The sequence below is a fragment of the Oncorhynchus mykiss genome, chromosome 18 (assembly GCF_057628025.1).
Source record: "Oncorhynchus mykiss isolate SJ-2025 chromosome 18, ASM5762802v1, whole genome shotgun sequence".
Classification (NCBI taxonomy): domain Eukaryota; kingdom Metazoa; phylum Chordata; class Actinopteri; order Salmoniformes; family Salmonidae; genus Oncorhynchus; species Oncorhynchus mykiss.
The window spans coordinates 30,685,082-30,699,992 of record NC_143039.1 but is presented as its reverse complement, the minus strand read 5'-3'; the positions used below and the strand labels follow the sequence as shown (position 1 = coordinate 30,699,992).

At 44.9% G+C, this 14,911-nt stretch overlaps 1 protein-coding gene across 6 annotated transcripts in view; it reads left to right on the top strand.

The window, feature by feature from the left end:
- Positions 1-14,911, top strand: part of LOC110495841 (nck-associated protein 5) — a 171,294-nt gene that overhangs the window by 105,714 nt on the left and 50,669 nt on the right. For all 6 annotated transcript variants that reach the window (XR_016488369.1, XR_016488370.1, XM_036952280.2 and 3 more), the window contains 2 exons: positions 7,532-7,622; positions 12,326-12,502. Coding sequence is in view for 4 of the 6 variants with exons in the window: in XM_036952280.2 (XP_036808175.2) it covers positions 7,532-7,622; positions 12,326-12,502 (268 nt within the window). In the remaining 2 variants the exon portion in view is untranslated. The remainder of the gene's footprint in view (positions 1-7,531; positions 7,623-12,325; positions 12,503-14,911) is intronic.

Genomic DNA, 14,911 nt, shown 5'->3' with positions numbered 1-14,911 from the left:
TGTGTTAATGGACGCTTCCGCCTTGTTCTGTTCATTTTGGATCCTTTTCAAAAACCTCATCCCGAATACATTATCCCGAATGCTGATCAATAAAAAGTTGGTTAAATTCGCTGCTCTGTTTTGATTGTTCACAGCAGGTAATTTCATAGGGGATTTTGAGAGGCGCTCTCCTATTGTTACCTCATCACAATGTCGAGAATAAAGGCGCTAACATGGCGTCCGCTCCAAAACCTGGCCAAAGTATTTTAATACATGGCTCTGGGTATTACTGTACAGATGTATAAACATTTTGGAACTCAACATGGGAGCCAAATCTAACTTGAAATGACCCTGTACTTCATTACATAGTAGCAATGCCAAGCACAGTAGATGCTTATGATAGGGAATGTACAAGGACCTCAGCAGGTTGTGTGTAGAGGGGAGAGAACCTGACGCAGTTGCGGGACTGCTGTGCTCCTGGCTGTTGTAACGGTTTTCCTTCTCTTCTGAGGAGGAGTAGGAAGGATCGGACCAATATGCAGCGTGGTAAGTGTTCGTCATTTTAATCAATAGTACTGAACACTAAAAATACAAAGTAACAAAAAGAACAACCGAAACAGTTCCGTCTGGTAACTAATACAAAGACAGAAAACAACTACCCACAAATCATAGTGGGAAAACAGGCTGCCTAAGTATGGTTCTCAATCAGAGACAACGATAAACAGCTGCCTCTGATTGAGAACCATAACAGGCCAAACACAGAAATACAAAAACATAGAACAACACATAGAATGCCCAGCCCAACTCACGCCCTGACCAAACTAAAATAGACATAAAAAAGGAACTAAGGTCAGGACGTGACAGCTGTGCTGTGGAGTAATACGATTCATCCTGTCATCCTCCCTAAGTGTCTCCTCTGGGGCCCGTCAGTGATATTCTGTGCTGCATGTGGGCCGCACATGCTACCCTTCACACGCAAATATGAAGTCACACACACACACACGCACATAACCCTACCACAGATCCCCTGGGAGCCTCAGAGGGCTAGAGGCCTCTGCTGGTAGCCCCTTGGCTCACTGCTAGCTCACTGCTAACTGCTTACTAATAACTGCTTCCTATGCTCCCAGCTCACTGCTAACTACTTCCTATGGCCAGAGATGTACACGTGGAAAACCATAATGGATTTGCTTGAACACCAACCTCAACTAAAGGAGGGAAAAGAGGTGGAAGAATTAACTCAAGTCTTATCCGTATGTCCATGCAGTGACTTTTTGGTCGCATGTTTGTGAGAATTGTACCCTATGTGACACGGTACTTCACTCAAATGAAATGAAAATGGTGGAAGCATCCTGGAGGTTGTCGTTATCTCTCTCAGAAGAATAGGAGGCTGTAAAACAGTGACATGACTGCCTTGGCCTGCCTGGCCTCTGACTGTCTCACTCGTCCCTTTGATGTCACCCTGCCTCCCCGTCATGCATGTCTCATTGTCAGGGGTCAAAGGTAACTTGAAAGAGCCAGTGGTCCTAGGGTTTAAGGAATTTGTAATGCTTCCCCTGTGCTAAAGGGGGAACAATGCCCCCCCGTTTTCCGCTTTAAACAAAACTGGATGTGTATCGCTTGGTCAGAGAACGAGTGCAGAGACGCCAACAGCATTTGTCCTGAGGGCTTTATTAGGGGTCCAGGTCGCTCAGTGCCTTCTAAGGTAGGAGGAGAGGGTAGAGGCCAGGAGAGTCCCCACTACAATGACCCATTCTGGTCGAAAAACCACAAAACAAAAGTTTGAAAGAGGATAAAGAAGTAGCTTAGCTTAATCTATCGGCCTGCCGGGCAATTACATGCATTTATAGAGGTGGAGGAGATTTAGTGGAAATGAGAAAAAGAGTGTTCAACCGGAAAAATGGAACTTCGCAATGCTGAGTCGGATAGTTTGGGTGAGTTTTCCAGGAGCTGCTGCCAGGTGAAGATAAGGCGATAATAATATTTATCCATCAAGTCATGGTGACCCCTTGTGACCCCAATCCAGCCACAACCTGATGATTGTTCCCTACTCTTTTTTTTGGTGGGGGTGGGGGGAGGGGGGCTCAAGACTTTTCAAATTCTGCCTTTGTCAAACCTGGTTAATGGGGGGTTTGGGAGAGCTCAGCTCCTAATACCGTGTTGATGGAGTGAGAGTTTGGACCATGGCTTTTCTCAATGAGCCCGGAGGCTGCAGTAGCCAGATAGATCAATCCAACCCATGAGCTCATGGTCTCACTCTTTCTCTATCATGGTAATATGTGTCCTGAGAAATATGTCTGTTTGTCTTTGTCTGTCTGCCCGTCTGTCAATTTGTGGGATTATTGCTTGTGCACAGTATTGACATGACGACACAGCAGTCACTTACATAGCAATAGAAAGTGCTGGTTTCAACTCAGCATCCCTAATCCCTGGCAGCTAATAAAGCTCCACATGTCTGCTGTCCATCCATCCATCCATCCACCCCTCCACCCATCCATCCCTCACACTCATCCCAGGCTGAGTGATCCCTATCCTGGCTTCCCCCCTGTGGCCACAGACCTGATCCCTGGTCGTAGCCTAGCCTAGCGTCGACACAGCAGGGGCTGTCCTCCTCTGGCTCAGGCTTAACATGGGACATATGGGAAAGGGTTTCCCTCCCCCATTACTTCTCCCTCCCTTTGGACTTCCCTCACCAGACCATGATCCTGACTGGGACAGCATAGGGATTGGATAATGACCCACCACAAGGCAGGCCACCTCATAGAAAGCGAGACTGGTTGAGACTGGCCTGCGCGTTGTGTGTGGTTCATGATTCCAAGCCAGCGACCAGCTAACGGACGACCATCCAAACATGCTGGCAGTGTCTGTTCGATGGGAAAAGCACTCAGGCTTGTATGATTCTTGACTGGCCTATTTTAGCGGACCCACATTTTGATCTGTGTCTGGGTCATCCGGTGACACTGAGTGCTGAGAGCAGGCTGGCTGGCTGGTCCGTCTGCTTGTCCCCATGGAGCTTAGGGAAGTGTGCACGGTGTTTGTGGCATTTTTTAGGAGAAAGGATGTTTGTAAGAACCCCAACGGACCCAAATTCAGCAACATGGGGTAAGTTGAGGCAATCTGATCAGTGTGAGCGTTTAAAGATCTCTGTGTGTGTGTGTGTGTGTCGTTCTTTTGCTAAATCCTTGGTTGTGCATGAAGCATTGTTAGAGGTACCTCTGAGAACTAATTTAATTTCACTAGTATCCGTTCTACAACTGGAATAGCGCTTGATAGTTTTTATTGACAGGTGATAAAAATGGCGTCCTATTTGAAGTCTGGACGGCGGTGAACGTTTTCATGGCTTTAATGGCAGGAAGCTGCAAATCTGTGTGTCAATGTTTGGGCCATCTGAAAGCAGCTGAGACATGAGTAATGTGAGACACAGGAAGCAGGGGAGACCACCACACAGGGTGTTCTACCTCTAACAGGCCAGTTTGGTCCATCAATGGTTTGCATGTTCTGATGACTTGTCAAACACACCTCATTCAGCTCATTCAGACATCTGGCTTCCTTTCCCCATTGGATTGTGTGTGTGTGTGTGTGTGTGTGTGTGTGTGTGTGTGTTTGTGTGTGTGTGTGTGTGTGTGTGTGTGTGTGTGTGTGTGTGCCTGATACCTGGGGCTGGAGATTGATTGGAGACTTAATTGTACTTCCTGGCTGTTGCCCGACGTGTTTGAAATTCAGCTGTTGCAGTCTGGGGGTCAAACGAGTCAGGCTTTGCTTTCTTTAATCCATCCCTCCATCCTTCCCTTCCTCCCTCTTCTCCAGCGAGGTCCTCAATAGAAGGTAATGTACAACCACTGAGATTGTAACCACATGAAGTAAAATCTGTTCGGACACAGATTTATGTGTTTTTGTTGTGTGGAATCAAAGCTATCTTTCACAACATTTTTTCCACTTTGCTTGTTATCAGCTCTAATGGGTTGGGTTGACATCAAGTAGAGTTGATAGCGTAGATCTTGAAGTGTTTCACACAAAAATAGGAAATTCCCAACATATTTTAAATGGCAATGTTATTACATTTAATATCATAGACAAATGCAATGGCTGAAGTTGTTGGGGAGTTAAAGATCATAGAATCTGGCCTATATTAAACAGCGCATGTGCTACTTGAGGATGTTTTGAAATTGTCGATGGATTACAGTTAGGATCTTAATCCAAGATTATTATTAGAGATAAATGAAATAAACACCCAGGATCTTTTAAACCGTTCTCACTCTATTTGATTACATATAAACCATTATTTTTTTTAATTAAAAAGCATTGTGCACTCAAAACAACCTCGTGGATCTCCCTCCCCTGTCCTCACAAATTATACTACTAAATAGCTTCAGAAAACACTATAATTCCTAATCAGTACACCATCAAAATGTGATTATCAGGGGTAATTGTCCAAGACAGTCCTATTTGTGATGCTCCCCCAGATGAATCGGAGGGAGAAATGTGGTTCAAATGAATGGGAGCTAAACTGGAACCCGCCTTTCAAGAGGACGACAGAGACAACAGAACTAAATGTTATCTTCAGGTCACTGTGTGTGTAGCTAATCTCCCTTAGTCATGTATGGTGCTGAGGGATGAGATGTGTCATATGTCAATTGTAGGCTAGTAGCTGAAAAGATACCCGATAAAGATGTGTTTGGCTTCCTCTCATATGTAGCTTTTGAATGCCAATGCTGCAGCATTACATCATGTCATAGCGTTACGACTTGTCATAGCTTTATGAATTGTCATGGCATTACCACGCCATGGCATTAAATCAAATCAAATTGGATTTGTCACGTGCTTCGTAAACAACAGGTGGATACTAAGAGTGGAATGCTTCCCAACAATGTAGAGAGAAAAAAAGAGAAATACTAGAAAAATAATACGAGGAGTAAATACACGAGTAATGACAACATGGCTATATTCCCAGGGTACCAGTACTGACTCGATGTGCAGGGGTACGAGGTAATTGAGGTAGATATGTACTGTACATATACAAGTAGGAATAAAGTGACAGATAATAAACAGTAGCAGCAGCGTATGTGATGAGTCAAAAGATACAGTGTGCAGATGTTCCGGGTAGCTATTGGTTAACTATTAGAATAAGCTGTTCAGCAGAGCATTTACAACTAGTCCTGGACATTCCTGATTCATAGAATAGCATGCTGACCGTCACGGTATGGTGTCAGGCACCTTGTAGCTCAGCATGTACTATGAAGTCAGACTTTGTCACCTCTCTGCAGTGGCTTCCATCCATATCCATGGTCCCTTTATCCCCCTCTGCTCTCTCTCTCTCTCTCTCTCTCTGCTTATATGGTGCACATACAAGACCCTGTGACCAAACAGTCTGGGGAATCCGACGCATGTTGAAGTCATTCCCTTCAAATCAGCACTGGAAGCCTTGTGTGTGCGCGTGTGTGCGCGTGTGTACGAGCGTGTTTGCTGCAGGGGAATTGCTCTGCCCATCTCTCCTGGCCAGGTTGTAGATTCAGAATGGGCCTGGGCGTGTCCAGCATTGCTTGTTGGGACTTTTGAGGCACACCATGTGCTCTCGTGATCTGCCCTGAATCAGCCCCTATTAAAAATACACAAAGAGACCCTTTCAGGTGCTGGCTAGCCGCAGCCACCAGACCTCCGGCCTAGAGCCCCTAGTCCTCATCCAAAACACAGGCCAGCCAGAGGAGAGGAACATCAAAGGCCCCCATCATCCTGTCACTTAGCCATGTAGAGGTCACCGGGGTCAGACCACTACCTCTCTACACAGTGACGTTCTGTCTGTCTGGTAATGTGTCGGAGAATGTGGAGAATCTGATTTGAATATGTTTTTTTTTTAGGGAAGAAAAGATTTTGAGGGAATGAAATAGTGAAATAAAGTTGTTTTGATGAAGCAGGATTGTATTTTATTTTTTATAACCTCTCATAATACAGTATCAATGTAAATATTGGGTAAGTAATGCCTTTGCTCTCCTATTCATCTAGTGAATCAAAGTAAGGGCCAGGAGTTATTCTTTACGACATGATCTGACCAGTAAAAACTCATGACCCTGGTCATACTGTAGACACACCGGTAGGTTTGTGCAGAGGATGACTGAATCCCACTGTGTTTCAGCTCAGCCATATTAGCTTCCCAACTAATGTTAAGTCAATCAACTCTGAAGGAGTCAGTTACCACATGTTGGTTACTTCCAATACCATACTAATCTGATTTACTATGTCATTCAGTCATAAAGTCCTTGACCTGGCCTGACTACAATGTCCCAGTCCCACACCCCTTATCCCTGACCACAGTGATTAAGGACAGTGTCCTAGGCTGCGGGCTACAGCAATTTGCCATAGACCTGACTACTCACTCAGCCTCTCAGTCAGTCAGCTAGCTAGGCCTGATTATAGCCGGCTTTTCTCTGGCTTTCAACTCAGCCTGCCAGATTGCGTGGCTACTATGATGGCAGAGCACCGCCCTGCCTACGCTTTGCCGTCGTGCAACAGTTCAACTGTGAAAACCGCGATGGGATAACAGGCAAAATCTCCCTGAGCTCAGATGTAAGAACAAAACAACAAACAAAACAAACGTGGCTGAGTTGTCTTCCCCAGAGTGTGTTTAAGCCTGAACAATTAACAGTGTCACCTGTCAACTGTTGAAGGGATGATCAGAAGTGTCACCACTTAAAGGTGACTGACACTTACAGGGAATTCAGTGAGACACAAGTAGGTTTCCTAATGCTGTCAAGATAACTTGATGTTATCTGTCCTTTTGCTGTCTTTTTGCCCATGAAATGTTGAAATGCCGTTCCTAAGATAGTGCTCTTGTGACACACCCATCTGTCCATCCCGTGGTTATGTACCTGGCTACAGTAGGTCCCTGGCTAGGTCCCTGGCTGTGTCCCTGGCTTTGTCCGTGTGATGATTTGGAATTCGCCTTCGTTTTATCAAAGTCTGGCCTTCTCTCCCCGCTCCACAATGGTATTTCTCTCCTGAAATGTCACTGTGGTTTCATCGCTCCATCTCTTTGTACTCTGACTTGTAGGCCTATTTTCAGCCGGGTCAATGGAGGGAGCCCTATCCTGGACAAAACTCCCTAAAGATCCAACTCTCACTGGATGTGTTTTTTTTAAAACCTGGAATAGGCCAGGGGAGAATGTAGAGCAGAAGGTAATACCATTGTAGTAATTCATATGGGAATCAGGGGTGAGGTGTAGAATATTGATATAGGCTGTGGGGTAAAAGTCTCTGGTTTGCATTGAGAGAAATCATTATTTGGCACAAAAATCGAGGCACAACCGTATCACAAGTCCCATAGAGGCACTGAGGCAGAGGCAGGCAGGCAGGCAATACTCTGCCTCAGTGGATGCACTTCTGAACCTCCCCAGCACCATATGTACCCATTCAGCACCACATCGTGTGGTGTACCACATACTGTGGTGGGAAGGGACTGGGGTACGATCCAAAACCCACCGTCCCCTCTTGTGTTGCTGGCTCTAAACCAATCTCCCCCTTCTTCTTCCCTCTCTGTTTGTGTGTGTGCGTGCATGTGCAGGATGGAAGAGACAGTGCGGACGCTGCTGCAGAACCAGGGGGTGCTGGAGCAGACAGCCGTGGACACTGTGGACATCATGAAGGCCTACAAGGTAACACCGCACTGCTCAGCACTCCCCCAAAATGCTCTTTATAAAGCCAAACCGTAGAGGCTTGTGTAGGAGGAATGCTTTGTTTGGTAACACAGGCCATGCATTAGAATAAATTGTTATTATTCACCATCAATTAGGAGTGTGTGTGTGTGTGTGTGTGGGGGGGGGGGGGGGGGGGGGTAGAACAGCTTTAATATTGCAGACAGATTGTGGCTTTTATCTATGTAATTGTCTGTATCTTTACCAACCACACATATTTTTTTTGTAAATATACACCACCATTCAAAAGTTTGGGGTCACCTAGAAATGTCCTTGTTTTTGAAAGAAAAAAATTACGATAATCTACAATAATCGAGAATTTCAATGAGCATTTTTCTACTACTGGCCATGCTTTCCACCTGGCTACCCCTACCCCGGTCAATAGCTCTGCACCCCCTACAGCAACTTGCCCAAGCCTCCCCATTTCTCCTTCACCCAAATCCAGATAGCTGATGTTCTGAAAGAGCTGCAAAATCTGGACCCCTACAAATCAGCTGGGCTAGACAATCTGGACCAACTCGTTCTAAAATTATCCGCCGCAATTGTTGCAACCCCTATTACTAGCCTGTTCAACCTCTCTTTCGTATCGTCTGAGATCCCTAAAGATGGGAAAGCTGCCGCGGTCATCCCCCTCTTCAAAAGGGGAGACACTCTAGACCCAAACTGTTACAGACCTACATCTATCCTACCCTTCCTTTCTAAAGTCTTTGTTAGCCAAGTTAACAAACAGATCACCGACCATTTCGAATCCCACCGTACATTCTCCGCTATGCAACCTGGTTTCCGAGCTGGTCATGGGTGCACCTCAGCCACCCTCAAAGTCCTAAATTATATCATAACCGCCATAGATAAAAGACAATACTATGCAGCCGTCTTCATCGACCTGGCCAAGGCTTTCGAATTTATCAACCACTGCATTCCTATCGGCATACTCAACAGCCTTGGTTTCTCAAATGACTGCCTCGTCTGGTTCATAAACTACTTCTCAGATCAGAGTTCAGTGTGTCAAATCGGAGGACCTGTTGTCCAGACTTCTGGCAGTCTCTATGGGGGTGCCACAGGGTTTAATTCTCGGGCCGACTCTTTTCTCTGCATATATCAATGATGTCGCTCTTGCTGCTGGTGATTCTTCTCTGATCCACCTCTACGCAGACGACACCATTCTGTATACTTCTGGCCCTTCTTTGGACACTGTGTTAACAAACTTCCAGACAAGCTTTAATGCCATACAACACTCCTTCCGTGTCCTCCAACTGCTCTTAAATGCAAGTAAAACTAACTGCCCGCACCCGCCCGCCCGTCTTGCATCACTACTCTAGATGGTTCTGACTTAGAATATGTGGACAACTACAAATACCTAGGTGTCTGGTTAGACTGTAAACTCTCCTTCTAGACTCACATTAAACATCTCCAATCCAAAATTAGAATTGGCTTCATATTTCACAACAAAACATCCTTCACTTATGCTGCCAAACATACCCTTGCAAAATTGACTATCCTACCGATCCTTGACTTCGGCGATGTCATTTACAAAATAGCCTCCAACTGCAAACAACAAGCAAACTGGATGTAGTCTATCACAGTGCCATCCGTTTTGTCACCAAAGCCCTATATACTACTCACCACGGCGACCTGTTTGCTCTCGTTGGCTGGCCCTTGCTTCATATTCGTCGCCAAACCCACTGGCTCCAGGTCATCTATAAGTCTTTGCTAGGTAAAGCCCTGCCTTATCTCAGCTCACTTGTCACCATAGCAGCACCCACCCGTAGCACGTGCTCCAGCAGGTATATTTCACTGGTCATCCCCAAAGCCAACTCCTACTTTGGCCACCTTTCCTTCCAGTTCTCTGCTGCCAATGACTGGAACGAATTGCAAAAATCAGAGTCTTATATCTCTCTCACTAACTTTAAGCACCAGCTGTCAGAGAATCTTACCGATCATTGCACCTGTACACAGCCCATCTGTAAATAGCCTCGTACCTACCTCATACCCATATTGTTATTTATTTTTTTGTTCCCTTGCACCCCAGTATTTCTACTTGCACATTCATCTTCTGCACATCTACTGTATCACTCCAGTGTTTAATTGCTAAATAGTAATTATGTCACTATGGCCTATTTATTGCTTTACCTCCCTTACTCTTACTACATTTGCACACACTGTATATAGATTATTCTATTGTGTTATTGACTGTACGTTTGTTTATCCCATGTGTAACCCTGTGTTTGTTTGTGTCGCAGTGCTTTGCTTTATCTTGGCCAGGTCGCAGTTGTAAATTACAATTTGTTCTCAACTGGCCTACCTGGTTAAATAAAGGTGAAATCAAATTTAAAAAAATACAACATTTGCATCATAACGGGAAATGGAGGTATGGCAGTATACATTTCAATTAGCCTGAATCACGCATTAGCTAGATTTCTTGTGGGTGAACGTAGGGAGTATAACTCTATGGCTGAATCCCCTATTCCTTATACAGAGCACAATCGTTGACCAGGGCCCATAAAGTATTTAGCACTAGGCATAACAGCCTTTTGCGGTGTAGAGTCTCTCTCAGCGGTGGACCATATTTCCACCCAGCCAGATACCCTGTGATTATTCAAATGATGGGTATTATACAGAAGAACAGCAGCCCCAGAATTAATCAACCTGAGTGGATTATTAAACATGGAATTAGGATCTGTCAACATGTGCCAGTGGAGGGGATTGACTTCGCTCTGATGTGTGTCAGTGTGGGGGATCGATTTCGCTCTAACTTATGTGAACGGATGCAGCAAACATACACATGTGGAGAGAGACATATGTTAGGTTGCCGAGATGACTGTACCTACTGTAACCAGCAAGCAATCAGACATAACAGGGCTGTGGTAATGAGAGCAAGCTCTCGATTAATGGTGCCATTACTGGGGGAGAGATGTGGGTCATATTCATTATGCACCAAACGGAAGAAAACTGACTGAAATAGGGAGGGGCGACCTGAACTTGTAAAATAAGAAATGCTTAACTTTTTTACAAATGAATACAACCCTGGTTTCAAAGTGCCTGCAAAACAAAATAATCAAACAAAGTCAAGATTGGGAACCGATTGGAATAGTCCTTTAAAGTTCAAAGCAAAATGTAATGCTAGTTGTTGCCAAGGACAGCATTTCCAATTCATGTTCGGGAGGGACGACTTGATTTGGAATGCATTTGTATATGGCGGCGCTAGCAAGGACTCAACCTCATCTATCAATGTCTCCAGCCATGGCTGTCTGCGTCCGTGAAAGCCTATCATCAGACTTGACAATTAACTGTCAAGGGGGGGAGAGAAGGATTGAATGAAAATTTAACAGAGGTGCACAGGTGTACATCAGGCGATAACAACAAAAGGCTTTGGTGAGATTTTTTCGGGGGGGGGGGGGGGGGAGTCCATTTACTTGCATTGCAAAGCTCATTGGCTGGCTATAGACATGTGTTGAGGTTTACACGACATCTAACTCCCAGCTCAATTGTAGTTTCATCCCTCTCTGGTCCTTGATCAGATTTGGAATAGGACGGAGATAAAGAGGGTTTGTGAAATGGATGTTGCAAATGAAAGGGCTGTGACCTCCTCGATCGGACTAAGCCTTGCATGTTGAGTATTTAAAGGTGTCCCAATCTCTCCTATTGAAATGTACCTACATCTAGGATTCATGGCAACTATATCACCCCAGAGGCGGTGTTGTTTTTTTAAAGCACATTCAATGCATACAGATAAATGCCCAGTTTCGTCCAGGAAGCGTTTCATATTATCGGCATATCACTTTGTTTTTGGATGCAGGAAATCCATCATAAATCCCCACTGGTAGGGGTTTTGTATGGAATTGTAAGGAAACTGGTGTTTGTTGTAAATACAGTATATTAGATTTAACAACAGGCTATGCTATGGTTTTCATATGTCTCAATATCACATACAAAACAACGTGGTGTACTGATTTAAGGCCAACGTAGCATGATATCATTTATTTGAATGGTAATATCGGAGTGAAAGAAAATCCCTCCTTGACTTCTAGGTTAGTGTGAAAATACTTTGAATAATTGACAGACGACACATGACATATCCTCCTTTACCAGTACTCTATATCCTGTGTTGAATGTACAGTACCTAATTAGCTAATCAATGTCAGGATGCTGTCTGGTCTGTGAATCTCCTGGTGAGCCATTATCAGGGACCCCATCATTTTATTGTGTTTGCTTTTAATTTCCGCCTCTCTCTTATTAGTGTCACAGCTGGAGACTGAGGCAGGGTGTGAAGGGGGGAAAAGGGGGGTGTGGGGTCCCCTATCGGCAGACAAGATGGAGAGGTCTCAAGGTCACTGCCACTCTCTTGGAATACAAGTGAAACGCGATTAGGGATTAGGGGATGTTTTGGAGTTTAATTGTTTTTTTTCTCTCTTCCCCTCTCGCTCTCTGTTCTCTCTCTATCGGTTTCTATTTCTCTCCTTCTCCCGTCTCTCTCTCTCTCTGTCTCTCTCTCTCTCTCTCTGTCTCTCTCTCTCTCTCTCTCTCTCTCTCTCTCTCTCTCTCTCTCTCTCTCTCTGTCTCTCTCTCTCTCTCTCTCTCTCTCTCTCTCTCTCTCTCTCTCTCTGTCTCTCTCTCTCTCTGTCTCTCTCTCTGTCTCTCTCTCTCTCCTCTTGTCTGTCTATCAGGATAAACTCTCGGAGGAGGTGCAGAAGACGCGTGACAGCCTAGAGCAGAACAGCAGCGGTGGCGGCCCACAGCCGTCTTCTGGAGACCCTTTGCTGCCAGACATCGGCAGCATCAGCCGAGCGGAAGAGTTTCAGGACCAAACAAAGCTCCTTCTGGAGCGTCTGCGCACCCTAGAGGTACAGTTCAAAACATGGCTCCGCCTCTCTTCGCCTCCCTCGTCCCCTTCTCCCTCCGCGACCAGGCTCTCCTTCTTATGTTTGCAGTCTGGAGCATAATGGTCTTATCAAAGTATTGTGCGCTCTGCTGTTTGAAGAGCAAAGCGCTCCACAGAGGGCTCAAGTTTCGGAACTTGGGGCTTTTACAACTGTCTTTGTTCATTTCCATAGCGCTCCTCCACTGTTCTACTGTGTGTTCTGTTCTCAGCATTAGCAACAGTTGAGTCAGAAATCCATTTTGAGTAATCCTTCTGATTCTGATTGTTTCCGACCATACAGTACACCCACTAGACTGACACACCAGGCTTTCAGATCTCCTCAGCAATTAAAGGGGCTAAGTCTATTAAGACGTAATCAAATTACGCTCTGAGACCCACCTACTCATTTACGAAGGGTCTGTGGCTAATGTTCAAATACTTTGAGTGTATGATAGAGCACCTACCGGAGTGCCCGTTGGGAAGGGTTTGGTTTTGCACGTTTAGGACTACTCCATTGGTCCCATTGCTGCCAGACAAGCTCAATCAAGTGCAGAAAAAGTATTTAAAAAAAACAAATAATACTATTTGAACCCAGGTCTTCTCCTCAGCCACTATGGACAGCTCAGACATGAGAAAACGCTGCCAGAGATAGACGCCCCAAGAAACCGGCACGTTCTACATACATTATTAACAGTGACACTAACTCTACGCTGACAGAAATTGCAGTTAAAGCTAATTAGAACAAAATGCAGTGTAATTGCTTGTTGTTTTATGGCTCCTCTGTCACTGTATAAGTTGTCTTCCCTGCACTCAAAGAAAATAACGACTGGCCTGTCTCGTGATTTTGTCGGAGGAAGCTTCCCACATTACCACAAAAAGCCACATTCTAAATGAGTTTATCGAAATGTATCTGCCATCTTCTTCCGTCCCGCTGCATCCGTGATGGATGCTCCTCCAGAAGAGAACCGGCTAAAACAACGGGCGAGGCAATACATCACTGGCCTTTTGTTATGTGTAAACGGTGATGACACTAAGTAAGGGCGCCCATTTCTATCCCCCCCCCCCCCCACCAGCCCAGCCCAACTGATATCATTCATTACCATGGAGGGCATGCTATGCCTTTAGGTTTAGATTGAAACCTTTAGAGAAAAAAAAAACATCTTGGAGAAGAAAAAAAACTGGTTGTTCTTTTCACAGATGCTTGAAAGATCAGTTAACGCTGCTACTCTTATTTATATATATTTTTACGGCCCAAAAAAACGCTAATGGAAGTAGTGTTGTTGAGGGATTCGACTTTCAGTCGAAGGACAAAATGAGTTAGGGTTCATCTCGAGTGGACATAGGATAGAATAGAAGTCACCGCTACAGATGATATACCTGTACCTAACTCATCCATTCCAACTCAACTCTCAATGCTTCTAGCTTTCCACACAAGTAAGTGTTGTAGAGACTCCATAGTAAGACAGAGCACTCGAGCAAGCAAGTGACTGGGTCTCGGGTAACTGTCTGCAGTTCGAGCAAGTGTGCATGCCCATTGCCCAGCCTTGTGCCCATGCAGCTTGGCTGGCACAGTTGGCAGCCGGGTGCCAGGGAAAGGAGGCCTGGCGTACAGGCGTCACAGATGGACAGCTGGCACTCTGGTTTCAGTGCAGGGCTGGCTCTAACTCCTGTTCAATTACAGGCCGAGTGAGAACTGACTGTGATGCAGCCAGCTCTAGCCCTGTCCATACAATCCCTCATCCCTTCTCCACCCTCTTCACCCCAATTCAAAACCTACTGTAAGCCAGAAGCAAAAAACCCCTGCTGTTTATAACTCTGTTTTCTAGCTAGTTACTTTCCATTGAAGTTTAAAAGAAAAACACATCCATGATTCTAGAAAACCACTTCTCTAATCATGGATGATCATGCATTTATTCTGTTCTATAAAAAGCAACTTATAATGGCATGCATAATTGACATGTTTCAGAATCTATGGCAACAGCAGTTGTGGTTGCTATGCTTTAATTGTAGCGGCTGTAGGAGCAATACATTGAATACATGTTTGTTATGTGATTTAGTTGCTCTTTTCATCCCCATTCAAAATGTTTTTTTCTGACATGGGACATTTATTTCGTTTAGCATTTGTTGACAACGCATCACAGCCGAGCACTGCATTCATTCACGGTACAATTGATTATGCACTGTGGCTGTGCAAAATATTGTTTTTCAACTAAGCTCAAATAGACGTCAGACGTTCTCCATGACGTTTTGCAATAGAAGATGGCAAAAGAGCACCGTAGTGAAAGTATCTCAAATGCTTTTAATGCGAGCAGAAAATGTTCAGCGTTCATCGCGGATGCTTTTAGATGTGTGTTCATCAGGTTAGGTTCAGTTTGATGGAAGTAGACACATT